This window comes from Micropterus salmoides, unplaced genomic scaffold (assembly GCF_014851395.1).
Source record: "Micropterus salmoides isolate LMB-PRFRI ecotype aquatic unplaced genomic scaffold, ASM1485139v1 Ms_hic_scaffold_13, whole genome shotgun sequence".
Taxonomy (NCBI): domain Eukaryota; kingdom Metazoa; phylum Chordata; class Actinopteri; order Centrarchiformes; family Centrarchidae; genus Micropterus; species Micropterus salmoides.
In genome coordinates this window covers 23531272-23546442 of record NW_024040374.1, presented here as the reverse complement: position 1 = coordinate 23546442, position 15171 = coordinate 23531272, and the positions used below count along the sequence as shown (strand labels likewise).

The following is a 15171-nucleotide window of genomic DNA, read 5'->3' as shown; positions in this document are numbered from 1 at the left end:
AATTACAAAATTAGAAATGTCGACATGGGAAAGCCAAGTGGACGGCCTTTGACTGAATAAGAGTTCCAGATGAGAACATGTAAGTCAACATCAGGACTGACCTATACCAAGAGACCCATGACACCCTCCAGCAGAAGGTCGTTCTTCAGTGAATGGAGTCAATCTGTGAGGGGGAGAAGCCCTGGAAAAGGCAAGCTCACAAAGGCAAAGGCAATGTATACAATAACAATAATAAAGGCAATCTGAATGTGAGGATGTGAAAGTTTGTCGTCACGCAAACAAAACCCACAACTTGTGGTTGAACTTATCTTTAGGTCCATCTCAGCAGATGCATGTGTGGAGCATATTAGGCAGCCAGGAGAAAGGTGGGCTGCGGATGGTGACAGTTTTGTGGAAGGTAATGTGTCAAAGCTATTCATTACCTTTGGATTTTATATTGATAATGCCGATCTTGTAAAACAAAGGTACACCAAATACCAGAAATGGTTTATTCAGATACAGTCCTTCGCTTTCTTAGCTGAGAGTTAGATGAAAAGATTGCTACCACTTAAATGTATGCATGATATAGAATAACTTTCTCTGGACTGTGCCCAACCAAGAAGTAGTAACATAATCCCTGTGAAACCATGACTCAAGGATCTAACATAGGAGTTATAACATATTAAAGGAATATTTCACTGCTGGAAAGATGGTAATTTCATAAAATTGCATCGTCTATGCAGTCAAAAGATGCAAATATTTTTGAAACTGGTGCTACATGACCACAGAAAACAAAGAAAAGGGGCTGTGGGATTCCCTTTTGTTCAAAAGGTAGAAAACCTAACAACCAGAATGTTGCCTGTCAAGGTCACTTCCACTCCCAAACTTCCCTAACTCTACAGTCAGTGCCAGTGATTGTTCTAGCCAGTTGATTTTGGACATGATGTTTGAGGTGCTGCCCCTGACTGTCTGTGGAGACCAGCATACAAAGAATGCGGAAGTACAATCTGTAGTACGAAGAATAGCCCTAGAGCTGTCAAAAGCCAGGCGGCGTCATCTGGCAGATTTGACGTCAAATGGACAGGGAGATCAGGGTGCAGGCAACTGTTCATTGCATTTACTAGCCCACCTACACTATAATGATACAAAGATGGTTAAAAATCAGCAAAGCTTCTCTGTAATTAGTGTGTGTTAAAGGTGCTGGTAGGTGTTGTTACCTTCAGCCAGGCTATCTGTTTCCCACTTTCAAGTACAGTGGTGAGATGCGACGGTACAAGATCTTTCTGGGTAATGACCAGAAACAGGAACTGCCCTGTTATGCTGCTATGAACCAGTGTTCAGTTCAGGTACCAGCGCTGTGTTTGTCTCCTGGTCGTCGCCAGGGAACAAACATTGGTCAGCATCTGGAGGAAAACTGCTGCATTATGTGTTAGAATGGACACGTGTACCTGCACCTGTATCTGTATCTGTACTATGGCAAAAACTGGCCAAAGATCAAAACAACACATCCATCACAGGTACAGAGAGACGAAACAGACCCTGTCTGCAGGCACTGGAACACTTTATAAACTTTATAAACAAACACAAGGGCTTTAACTGGGAACAGTGGCGTCTTGTGGCCAGTTTATGAATTACACTAGTTTGGGCTTTTCATAAAACTGTAAATAATATGATACTCTAAATCCAACTGAAGACGAAGTTCTTTAGCAAATTTGAATGTTTGTGAAATATAGTGGCATTCATGGTGAGAGTAGTTTAGTTTTTCCTGTATTGTTTTAGGTCTGACTGCAGGTGTGAGGTACAGTATCTCTCTGTACGCTGTGACCACCAGAGGTGTTAGTGCTCCATCTTCCGGTCTGGTCTACTCCAAAGAACAGAGTAAGTTTCATAGATGCCACATGTCCCCAAAAACAGTTTATTCCTACAATTTTAAGCTTAAAGATGAAAATGTTTCAACATCTGAGTTCATCATGTGATAGATTTTGTACATTTCTCATATATATGCTCAATAGTAATCATCTTGTCTTACTATGTGTTTCAGAGCCAGGATCCAGTCCCAAAATGTCAATACTGGTCCACAAAGCCAGGCGAGCTGCCTGTAGACCAGCAGAGAGGCTTCATCACACACTACACCATCTATCTCCAGATACTGGACTCCAACAACTCAGAAGTCAGCGGCGAGATTAAAATCTTTCAACATCAGAGTTCATCATGTGATAGATTTTGTATATTTCTCATATATAGGCCTATAGTAAGTCTACAGTCATCATCTGTCACCAAAAAATCATGCAATCTGAAGATGTCACCTTGAGCTTTTGGACAGTGAACAACATTTTAAACAATTAATTGATCGATTCTTAGTTGCAGCCTTACCTGCGAACATGGGTAGGCCGTCGTAAATCCATAAAATAAACATTTTTCTGCGTTCAAAACATTTGTTATCCCCGTTTTCAACTACTATTTGGTTTAATATTTTAGATTAAGATACCAGTTCAATTTGGTCTCATATTTACCAGCTGCAACATTAAAGTAAAGCTTACGCAGTAATGAATCTGTAGTTATTATCCAATCAGTTAATAATACTGAAATGTGCGATTCTTCATAATGAGTTATTTTGGTACTTTGAGTAGGCATTTAATGCTAATTCTTTGTAGTCTACTTTTACTTAAAGAGGACATATTATGCTTTTTGCCTTTTTTCCTCTCCTTTACTGAGTTACATAGGCCCACCTTTTTCTGCATGTAATAGGTTTGCAAAGTGAAAAACGGAGGTGGAAAGAGTAGAAAAATATTCTACTTACTAGCTCATTTAAATTTTACCCAGTAAAAGATACTTTTACTTACTTTTTTTTACTTTTTTAACCTCCTAAAAACGTATTTATATTTATTTATTATCAGCCAGGCTATATAATATACATTATAGTAAAACAATGCCATTTTATGTTATAATGAGAACCTTAATGTTTTTTGCTTCATTAAGAAACTGGCGGAACAGATTTCACTCTGGCGGGCCGCACTGGACTGGGAAAACGGGAAACACTGGAGTCTGAAGTCATAGCCTATCCGTATTTACATTCAAACAGGTGTTAATTTTAATGGGATATCATAAGCGCTAGTATAATACATATCTAATTACCAGCAAGTTCTTAATGCCAACCAACATTGTCATGCACCGATGTCTTTTTGGCTATTTGAAGCAAAGCATCTTACCAAATTATGAAAACTTACTTTTAATCATCAATAGAAAAGGCTATTATTTCACTGACCTCTTCATCAGGGGGTCCTCAGCTACATTAGTTCAAGGGCACGAATTTTTCTAAGCAGACAATGTGGAGGCCGGACTTTAAAAAATAATTGTAGGCCTAATTGCCACATTACTGTTAAATATTTTCAACTTTCGCAAAATTGATATTTTTATTGACTGATTTCAGTGTGAACCGACTCCTAAAAACATGGTAGGCCTAAATCCTTAATGATAAATTTACATAAGCCTACTTATGCTCCAGACCGCAGACAAGGAGTTCACTGAGGAGTGATGGATCTGTAACTCTGATTGGCATGATATAGGCTATTAATCAACCGGTTTGACGCTATTATGCTGCTGCGCCGTTATTTACGCATGAGACACCTGTAGTTACTGGTGATAACAACTATCAACTTGCCTTTTAATACCACAAGGCACAGAAGTCTGGGGCAGATAAACAAACTATAGTCAGGCAGTCGCTTCTCTTTTCCATAATTAGCCTATGTGAGCAGTCATGATCTGACTTTATGCTGCACACAACATGAGTCTGCGAAAAGCGAAAGTAAAAGTAGCTGGTTGCCTGGCTGAGAAGGGGGAGGTGTGCACCTGTGGCTTTTTCCGACTTGTTAACTGGGACGCGGTCAGCTCGGGTGTGACGACATTCCCACCTCCGACTTCCGAGGTAAATTTAATGCAGAACTAGGCACGCAAACCGGATGTCTTCTCGATACCAACTTTGTTTAGAACATTCCCTTCATTCACCGGACAGATTCATTCACCGGTCGCGATATCGCATAGCCTACTGATAAATAAACAAGACAACAAATGGAGACAATACAGAAAGTACTCGGCTTGGAGTGGATGGACGGCACGAGTCTTTTAATATTTCTGTGTGTTTTTCTGTTGTTGACTGATGTTTTGAAGAACAGAGTGCCGACCAACTTTCCTCCTGGACCCTGGGCTCTTCCTTTGATTGGTGACCTTCATCGCATCCAACCCTCCAGACTTCACCTGCAGTTCACAGAGGTAAGGACAGACATGCAGTATAAGAACTATTATTGGGTGAGTAAAATAAAATGCCTCTTGGAGAAAAAAAAAAAGTACCCTCTGTACATGACTCACTTCTTGACACTGAACATTTACTTGGTTGTAGTCAAAATATATGTTGCCTAAAATCTGTTTGATCATTGTTTTTACTCCTTTCCACCAGACCTTCTTTTTTGAATGATTAAATAAGTAGGCTAAATCTGGATATAGAAGAAAAATCCAAAAGCAGAAAGCTGCACATTCCCTTGGGAATGTAGGAAATCATTAACTCAAATTGAAGGATTGTTGTAAAAAGCAAATTCATGGCCTAATTCATCCAGGATTAAATTTGACTTGACAGATGACATGTGCCATTTCTTATAGACCAAACAATTAATTGATTAATGGAGAAAATAATCTGCAGATTCATTGATAATGAAAATAATTGTTAGTTGAAGCCTTTACTGTTTATTTAGACATTATGTAGAGGGTCCAACCACACTTACTAGTTGACTGATATGTCAAGGATTATTTCATCTTGATTGTTATTGTGGAGACTTTTTATGTCATAAAAAATATAGGTAGTGAACCTGAAATTAAATGGGGTCTGATACTTTGACACTCTTTTGTGTGTCACAGCTAGATGTAACAGTAAATTCTGTGGATGATACAGATACTTCATAGCATACATTTTGATAAATACTGTATGTAAGGGCACCAGGCACAGGGGAGAAAGAGAAAGAGGATAACCTTACCCAGGTTGTATGCTAGCTTGGTGTGCCTTCTGTACAATAAACAAAGTTGGCAGGGTAGTGATGCCATATACTCCATGCTTTTCCGGCTTTATTGCTGAAACATGTGTTACCTCTGACATAAATACATTGGAAAATGAAGATGGGGTGTTTGGATTAAGTGAATGCTCGGAGGAGAGGAAAGAGAGCCGGGATAGGAGCCATGTTGGCCCAGTTTGGGCTTAATGGACTGCTCCTAAAGGTCTGGACAAAGGGGGACTCATGTTGACCAAGCAACAGAGACCTGCCCCATCAACATCCTGGATCAAGCACTCGGCAGGTGGTGCATGTACTGAGCTTACAGCGCAAGACTCCAGCAAAATGAGAGGAGGTGGACTCAAACGCTTGGTGCTCAAATGCAGTCAAGATGGACTCTGTTTCCCAAATGTCAGATTGTTTATTGTGAAGATGAAACCCCATTATCATCTGGTTGCTGCTGTTTACATTCACCCCAGATGCAAATTTAAAAAATGATATATGTATATAAATTACTGTATATATTGTTTTCTTTATATGTTACCATATTTTAATATACACTTTATTAAAGGTGTGTGCGTAGCATGAAAGGACTACAAGTTTAATTTCATTATACAACCTTGTGCTGTATAATTAAAAATAAACATCCTTGTACCTTTAGCATCAAATGTTCCAGTTTTTTATCTCACTGCCTGTTGACAACAGCCACACATTTTCCCTCAAACGTAGCCATCTATGATCCTTAATAACTGCATATTGAGTAACTCCTGCATTGGCTTCAACATTCAGGCATGTGGTTGCAGCTTGATTTCCGTCCACAGGATTAATACTGTCCAAAACTATTGTCCAAAAGGCTGCTCTACTCTGCATCTGGTCAGAGGTATCGGAGGGGCCATTGTTATGTGTGAGGCGGCAGACACTTTTTTCCATGTAGTGGTGAAACGGGACATCACGTCACCACAAAGGAGTTTATGAAACAAGAAGTAACACATTTACACTAGTATCTACAGAGCCAATTTATGTCAATAATGTAAAAGGAAGCAGGATAAAACATGAAACACCACCCACATCAGCCAGGTGCATGTTTGTGCTGTCACCCTCTGAAGCTAGACTGATTTTGTTTTGACATTCTCAGAAACTAGGTCAACTCTGAACACCTGTCTGATCTCTGTGTTCAGTTTGCAGAGAAATATGGAAACGTTTTCAGCCTTCGGCTGTTCGGTGGACGGATTGTGGTGATTAATGGCTACAAGCTTGTAAGAGAGGCCCTGGTCCACAAAGGAGAGGACTACATAGATCGCCCCATCATACCAATGGCAGAAGCATTAAATGGGAACAGAGGTCTGTGTTGTATTTTATTTAAAAGTTGCTAGTTAGGATTTAGGTAGTAGCATCAGACTGACACCATATTAGGTTAGCTAGTTGTTAGTTTTACTCATTTCCAGTTACCTTCGATGTAATGCTGTTTGTGTTTCCAAAAGGTCTGGTGATATCAAATGGCAATCCATGGAAGCAGCAGAGGAGATTCGCTCTTCAGACACTCAGAAACTTTGGTGTGGGCAAGAAGAGCCTGGAGCCATCCATCCAGCAGGAGTGCCAATATCTCACTGAAGCTTTTGCCCTTCAGCAAGGCAACAAACAAATCTTATTTTTCAACAAGCAACAACTAATCAACTAATCCATAACTAGTTACAGGGCAGTATGCTTTTTCACCATGACACAGTCTTTTTTTTGTTAAGTACATGTTCCCTTTCCCTTCAACTTCGCTCCAACTTTGCTCCACACAGAGGCATGCAGCAACACTGTGGAGCACTGAACCATGCACTTTAGACGTTAGTTTGTTTCAGTTTGGCAGTGGCTGACACTGTAAATGTATCTGATAAGCCAGCCTGTTAATCATCCATAATTATAATCAATATGTCACAGTACTCTTCTTCTGCCTGTGGCTCATCACACAGTTCATGTTTTGACTTTGCGTTCTTTTATTTTTTTCAAAGTTTCTGTGTGTTTTCTCTACATTTCCTCTTTCTTTTCAGGCAAGCCTTTTGATGCCCAATCACTGATTACCAGTGCTGTGTCCAACATCATCTGCTGCCTGGTGTTTGGTGATCGCTTTGAATACACTGACAAGCAGTACCAGGGTATTCTTCTAAGTTCAATGAAATAGTACTTACAGGGAAGTTTGGGACACAGGTGAGCCTCCTGCAGCGCATATGAATCTTTTTCTTAATCAGAATTTATCCATGCAGACCACAAAAGTCAGTGATGGGTTTTATAAACTATTTTGTAAAAGGTTCAAGAACAACACAATTAAATGGAATTGAATGAAACTGTAATAATGATAATAACTGATAAAAATGTGCAGCAGTACTCAGATAGTAAAGTAAAAGTATGAATACAACTATTTAAAAATACTCTATTACAAGTAAAAGTCCTGAATTAAACCTCTATTTAAATCTTAAGTGCGGGACTTTTACATATAAATAAACGTCCATTACATTCAAGCCCAAACGATTTCACACAATGCTTATTAAGACTGATGCTACCAGGTAAATCTCTCTGTATTCGCAGTATACAGGAGTTTTTAAATCTGGTGTCTGTGACGCCATTCCCGTGCTGGTGAAGTCAGTATGGCAGAGCCTATATGTCAGAAACATGTGGGACAGTGTTGTGTTGTTATCAAGGCTACACACAAAAAACTGAGGTCAAAACACACTAGAGTGCACACACATTGGAACACATTTGGCTGACTCAAGGGATCGAGACAAGTTAGCACAGGTACAAACTATGCACACATAACAGGGGAGACATCGAGGCACAGGTGGAGCACATTAGAGCGGGGACAGGTAATCACGTAGGGCAGGAGGGTAGACAAAGACCTGGAAAGAGACAAGATGATAAATTTCAGGAAGTGGTTGCAGACATAAAACTGAACACATAACCTAACTGCAGAAGCTGGGCATGACAGTAGCTGCTCTCACTGAAGTACAAAAGTTTTATAAGCAAAATGTACCAAGGATCAATTTAAGTAAAAAGTACTCATGCAAATATGGAATATGGATGCCATTTCTGTCGATATTAAATAAATAACATAAATACATAGGCTTATGAAATAAATCCTGTTGATAAATCATTATTTAAAAGATCACAGATCCTTCAATCATGTTATGAGTGTTTTCAATGCATAGTTTTTCCACCAGAGGTCACTCTGCAACTCCCCTGTGTTGCACAGGTGTTTGAAAAGCCACAAATCCACCACAAACACAGCAATCAGCTGACATAATCAGCTGTACTATTGTTTAAAGTACTATTTATTTATTTTTAAACTGCATTATGTCATGTTATCTTGGTGAGGTCTCATAACTAAATCAATTTTAGGGATAATCTGATGTTATGTGTTTCTGAAATGAAGGGAATAAAACGAATATTGTCTCATTTATTGGAGTATTAGATTTTAAAATTCTCAAATATCAAAATCCCATATTGGTCGGGCTCTAAACCTCCATCACAGTATACGAAATTTTATATTGCAATATTGATTTATTGTGATTTACATCTGTTTTTTTGACCAATCCAGCAAACAAATTAGTTTTGCCACATTTGCCGCGGCCTCCACCTGAGGTTGTGAACTACATCAAGATTCTCTAATGGTCTGTTAACTGTCTTCATGCTCTGTAGGTTTATAACACATATCCCTGGCTGATGAAGTGGGTGCCCGGACCTCACCAGAGGATATTCACTCTGACACAAAACTTAGATGACTTTGTAGAGATCAAGATTAAAGAACACAGAGAAAGCCTTGACCCGTCCTCACCGAGAGACTACATCGACTGCTTCCTCACAGAGATGGGAGAGGCGAGTGTTTGCATTGTGTTTGCTTTCTTTGTTGTTGTTTTTGCTCTCTAATGAAATATGTCAGCTGATACTAGAAACTGCATTTTGTGTTTGATTGATAGAAGGAGGACACAGATTCTGGTTTTGATTTAAAAAATCTGGCTGTTTGCACTCTGGACCTGTTTGCTGCTGGAACTGAAACTACTACCACAACTTTACACTGGGGACTGCTATTCATGATGTACTACCCTGACATACAAGGTGTGTGTGTGTGTGTGTGAGTAATATCTGTGCTGCCTCATGCCGTTTGTTTTATAAGCATCTTGCCATGACCTTAAAGGATCAGGGGTCCCTCACAGGTCAGTCCTGTGTTGGGAGAGTGTGTGGGATGTATTGCATTTTCCCCTCAGTGATCTACATAGTACACAGACTCATATTGTTTCCTGTTCTCACTGTGTGCAGAGAGAGTCCAGGCTGAGATAGAATCTGTCGTTGGTTCATCCCGACTGCCCTCTGTGACTGACAGAGAAAGCATGCCCTATACTGATGCAGTCATCCATGAAATCCAGAGAATGGGCAACATCGTCCCCCTCAATGTGGTCCGCATGGCAAACAAGGACACCGTGCTTGACAAGTACACAATCCCAAAGGTACATGATGCACATGTGAGAAAGAATTGCTTTCTGTGAGCATTTTACTTATTGTTTGGATTTTCTGGCAGCATAGCTTTGAATGCAGTGCTTCTTTGCTGCTAACTCAACAATCATGGTCAAAAATCAACAATGGTTTTCAACCCAGTCGTTTCAGCTACGTGAAGATATCTTTAATATAAAGACCAACTTTTATATTCTCTAAAAACCAAATCTGCAAGCAAATTTTATACTACACTGATATAAACTGAATAACCAATAACTGTCTGTAAGGTTAGAAGTTTGTTTGAAAATAATCAGAAAAAAATGGACAATAGATTATTTTATATTAACATGTAGGTTAAAACCACTGTTGCACTTTGGTGCAGACATTTTACACCTGACAATTTCACAAAACAATCAACAACCATTTAGTAGCTGTTCTTGAGCTTTTGGTCATTTCACATGATCTTAATCAGCCCAGTTGATGTGCAATGATTTCCTTTTTATTATTTTTTTGGTGCATTTTTATATTTGAGATTCAGTGATATGATTGTTGTATTATTTTTATATATTTTCAGTTATTATGATTCGTTCCTTAGCTGCTGTTTCCAAGGTTGAGAATTAACCTTGTAATTTGTTTATTTTATCCCAGAAGTACAAAAAAACAGTTTGAATTACAGTTTTCATTAATTGCATTTCCTCAGGGCACCGCTATCTTGACCACGCTGAACTCAGTTCTACATGATGAGTCGATGTGGGAAACTCCACACACCTTCAACCCTCAACATTTTCTGGACCAGGACGGCAAATTTAGGAAGAGAGAGGCCTTCCTTCCTTTTTCAGCAGGTTAGTCAGTAGTTACAAGCCTCTGAAACTCAGTAATTTGTAGTTTAAACCAGTTGTTTTCCTGTCTAACTGATTACCATAGTAGGGAGGGGATCAGGCTCCATGTCGTACTGTATTCTGTGGTTGTTTCACACTCTGAGCTGCAGCGATATTATGATCAAAGTGAATCTCTTAAAAATTGTGTGAATATAACTCATCGGTTGCTCTTTGTGTTCTCAGGTAAGCGTGTGTGTCTTGGGGAGCAGCTGGCCAGGATGGAGTTATTCCTCTTCTTTACCTCCCTCCTTCAGAGGTTTTCTTTCTCGGCATGCGCTGGAGAGCAGCCCAGTCTGGAGTTCAAGTTGGGAGCCACTCGCTGTCCCAAACCTTACCGCGTCTGTGCCGTACCACGATAAACCACCAACTGAACCGCAGCGTTCCACTACATTTGTCTTGTGAAGCATCAAGATCTGCTATTTTGTTCTTTTACTATATTGTTACTAAAACATCATTTCAACAACTGAAAATATTTTTTATCTTCTCAATCAATAGATCTTTTCAATAAACCTTTTTATTGTATTAATCTATTCAATATGCAATAAATATGCTTTCCAGTTTTGTTTTTAAATAACTGGAAACAATATTCCCACATTTCTTGTCACTGCACATTGGAGTTGTCGAATTTACTAAAACCTGATGTGTGTGTAACTAAATGATACAGAGATTTAGTTCATGCTTCTCATGCTTCTCATTCATGTGTTCATGTTCAGTCTGAGGTTTGCTAGGTGAGAAAAGCACTAAAATGAGAGAATACCATTCAATCAGTCTCAGTGTGTCTTGAGCATGTATGATACCTGCTGTTATTAGGAATTTAGTTTGCGTAAACTCAGTCATGTCACTTTAGGTCCTACTTTCACAAGGTGGCTATGTTTTCAGGGCCGTCTGTCGGCAGGATTATGGAATAGTAATAAAATGAACTGAATTTGCGGAGAATGCTCGAACCAGTCATAATCAACGTGAACGTGTGCTGCAACTAAACATACAACAGCCATGAAAATTGCAGTGGTATGTAAGAAAGACCCATAACACACATCTAAGTCAATGGGGTATAAACTGTGGAGACAGTGGAATACACTTAGGTTACTCTTTAAACCAGCTGTAAACCTAAGCTTAAACTCCCTTTGGGCCGTTTCAATGCATTTCCAACACAGGTCAGAATACGTGTGTACTCCAATTTAGAGCGGCTGGTTTGACCTCGGGATGCAAATAACGGCTCACTTTAAAAAGTGAATGTACAAGTCGAGCAAAAGGTAGAAAAGTTTCTGTTGTTAACACACGGTGCGCTTGACTGACATAGGGCAACTGCAATTCTAATAGTTTGTGAAAAATATCTAGACATACATAGTGTTGCGCTTGCAGATGTGCACACTAGTGGATAGCACTGTGGCCTCACAGCAAGAAGGTGTGGTTCAAACCCCGGTTGCCCCGGCCTTTATGTGTGGAGTTTGCATGTTGTCAGCATGGGGTTCCTCCAGGCACTCTGGTTTCCCCCTATCAAAAACATGTTATGTTTCTTCAATCAGTGCCATTAACCAGACACTGATAAAGATTGCACAGTGGCTGCCCACTGCTTCCTTGAGGGATGGGTTAAATGCTGAGAATGAATTTTGCAACATGTATGTGTCAATAAAGTACCTTAAATTAAACCTTTGACCTTATGCAGACATGTCAGTTATGAAAATTAGCTTGAGGTCTGTTTGATCATGACATGTAGGCCTACACACACCTACTCTAACCTCTGGGTTTTCCCTGTAGCCTAAAGGTTTTGAAGTTTGAAATGAAAAAAACTACGAAAGGAAATCACAAAACTAGGGTAGCTTGAGAAAGACTGCTTATTTTTCCCAGCACAGTCTCTGAGGGACTATAAGCATAAGCAACCAGCTTGCAAGATATGGGTTGATTGTTTTATTCATTTGAAGTCACCTCTTTCAGACGAAAACTGTAATTTTGTTTTACCAACCTAACTACTTTAAACTTTTTTACTTTAGACAACAGTGAGTTATAATTGTATGTTTTTGATGTAACATGAATCAAGCTTGCTGTCCACTGCATCAGCACAGAGCAACTGTAACATAAGTGTCAGGAGGTACAACATATTGAGGTTTCTGTGAAGCTATGGTCAGCATGTTTTTCAGAGTAAATTGATGTCACAGTATGTAACATTTTGGGTTGATTGTCTGCTAACAACAGCACTTTACTGAGAGCATTGTTAAGCACATTGAAGTCAACTGAGCCTTTGTGGCTACTGAAGTAGGGCACCAAAGTACTGAAGCTAATGTTCAAACTTTCTGTGTTTTCCAAAATACCACCAAACAGGTCACTTGCCTCTTTAAGATGTGTCATTTGCGCAACAAACATCACTTTAGTCAGATGCATCTCACAAAGCAAGTTGTCTGACTATGGCGAAAACTTTTTGGATTGTATCTTTATAAGGAAACCTTAAAGGCACACAGACGGCATGAAATTCTGGTGATCTGGACATATCTACTAACGTATCTTGGTGGTTTGTGGAGTCTTTGATAAACAAGAAAACGGCTTATAAAATCAAATGCTCAGGTTTGACGCAAAGCATGTTAATCTCAGTTGTATCAGCAAGATAATGTCGTGACAAAAATGTCTTTTCTCTTATCTGCCGCAGTGCATGCGTCACACAGCTCCTATGACTGGAGCTGCCTGTACTTCTGTAAATGATCAGCCCCAAACTTGCACTTGTAAAGAGAAGAAGATCAGCAGAACTCCTCCTCATGTTAGCCAGAGCATCTCCTGTACACAGATGGCTGAGGTAAATGTTGAAGATTACTTCAAAGATGGAATTATAAATGGTGATTTATAATGACAATAACTTTTCTTTACAGCTGCTGAGTGGGTTCTAAGAGATTAAGAAAGAGATGAATCTCTACTCAACAATTTGGAGATTCATTATGATACTACATTTTTCCATTAAGGGAGTTATCTATCTATCTATCTATCCTAGCTATCTTGTGCGGTTTAGTCAGTGGTTCAGTGAGAACAACTGTATCACAGTTTGGTAGCTTTTGTGGTTACGAGCTCTAAACCTTAAGTTTGCATCTCCAACTGCATGCAGTGAGTGAAAAGTGATTTTTTGACAATCATTCAAAGAATCATACATGCCATTTCTGGTCTTGGCATGCCTTATTGCAAAGCCAGCGATGGGAATTGACAATAAATATTAACAGTACAAGAATAGTAACAGTACTGCTATGACACCTGGGTGTGTGTCTTTTCTGAACAGGTTGGCCTTTGCTCCCTGCTGGCTGCCAACAACTCAATCGCCATGGCCACGTGACAGTAGAACCATCTCCGCTATTCCTCATCGGCTCAAACCTGACAGTGTACTGCCGAATCAACAAATGTGAACTAGGGTAGGAATGATATATAAGATGTAATGATGATTATATGACATACCATACTATATTCTGTGCCTATGATTATGTGTAAAACAGATTCAATCAATCAGACTTTATTTGTATAGCATCTTTCGTGCAAAAGAACAATACAAGGTGCTTGACATTATGTTAAAAATACAGCATAGCCATGTAACCAACAGTAGTGAATACAGTAATAAAAGAGTCTGTATTGCATCCTGAGCCTGTCTTGTCAAAGACAAATTTCTGTCACTTATGACAGACAATAAAGTTTTTCTTATCTTATAAGAGAAATTAAATCCATCCATCCATCGTCAACCGCTTATCCTGCGTACAGGGTCGCTGGAGCCAATCCCAGCTGACATTGGGCGCAAGGCGGGGTACACCCTGGACAGGTCGCCAGTCCATCACAGGGCCACACATAGACGAACAACCACTCACGCTCACACTCACACCTAAGGACAATTTAGGGTCACCAATCAACCTAGACTGCATGTCTTTGGATGGTGGGAGGAAGCCGGAGCACCCGGAGAGAACCCACACAGACACGAGGAGAACATAAAGAGAAACATAAAGAGAAATAAGACAAATTTACAGTAAGATCAATAAAAGCAATAAAAAATAAATTAGGAAAATGCTAAACTAGAAAGATTTCTTTTAAAAGAACTTAAAGTTAGACACATCCTCAGCTCCACTCCGTTTTTTCGTTGTCCTTACCATTAGGGTTACTATAAGGCCAGTGCCAGAGATCTAAGGGGTCTACTGGGGACATATGATAGAACAAGTCTGATAGATACTGAGGCGCTACTCCATTTAGTGATTTGAATTGTAATATAAGTAGTAGGAATTGCTGCACTTAAGTTATATTTCTGAAGTGATGAAAGGCATTCTTTGTGACATAACTGATATGTGATCCAGTCCAGAAGTACACCAATATTCTTTACTAGGGGTTTATTTTTTGGGGTCAAGGATTTAAGTAGCTCTCTTGAGTCCTTAGTTCTGATAAACAAAACCAATTGTGGACCCTAACTAAGTACATTTGCTTACTAGAGTGTTTTCTGTTCATGCCACTTTCTTACTCCAATACATCTCAAAGGGAAATGTTGTACTTTTTACTTCACTACATATACAGTGAACCTGCAAATCAGCAGTGATCAAATACTTGTTCTCCCCACTGTATCTAGTAATCAGCAGATGAATCAATAATGAAATTAATCATTAGTTGCAGTCCAATTCAGAATGGTTCAAAATGAGCTCCACTGATTTTACATGAATGCACAAGTATAATAGTCAGGGGACATTTTTCTGCAGTGATTACTTTACTTTTAATACTTTTAAACTTTTACTTAAATTACATTTTAAATGCAGAAGTTTTTCTTGTAACATAGTATTTCTACAATGTGGTATTAGTACTTTTAC

The 15171-nt window shown here is 39.2% G+C and overlaps 2 protein-coding genes and 2 long non-coding RNA genes across 4 annotated transcripts in view; all 4 read left to right on the top strand.

The window, feature by feature from the left end:
• The first annotated feature begins 448 nt into the window (after positions 1-448).
• Positions 449-2257, top strand: LOC119900985. The gene is made up of 3 exons (XR_005444134.1): positions 449-1496; positions 1759-1857; positions 2021-2257. It is a non-coding gene; the product is annotated as an uncharacterized LOC119900985 (long non-coding RNA).
• A 1393-nt stretch (positions 2258-3650) lies between these two features.
• LOC119900982 (cytochrome P450 2J2-like) lies at positions 3651-10769 on the top strand. The gene is given in 10 exon segments (XM_038716355.1): positions 3651-4248; positions 6194-6356; positions 6497-6646; positions 7052-7162; positions 7165-7208; positions 8694-8870; positions 8972-9110; positions 9312-9499; positions 10186-10327; positions 10547-10769. Coding segments are annotated over 10 exon segments (1491 nt in total). The 5' UTR covers positions 3651-4047; the 3' UTR covers positions 10723-10769.
• A 1921-nt stretch (positions 10770-12690) lies between these two features.
• LOC119900986 lies at positions 12691-13313 on the top strand. The gene is made up of 3 exons (XR_005444135.1): positions 12691-12835; positions 13005-13148; positions 13222-13313. It is a non-coding gene; the product is annotated as an uncharacterized LOC119900986 (long non-coding RNA).
• Positions 13314-13661: 348 nt separating this feature from the next.
• Positions 13662-15171, top strand: part of LOC119901367 (cytochrome P450 2J2-like) — a 6989-nt gene continuing 5479 nt past the window's right edge. Inside the window, exon 1 of the mRNA XM_038716995.1 lies at positions 13662-13669. Within this exon, the coding sequence (XP_038572923.1) occupies positions 13662-13669 (8 nt within the window). The remainder of the gene's footprint in view (positions 13670-15171) is intronic.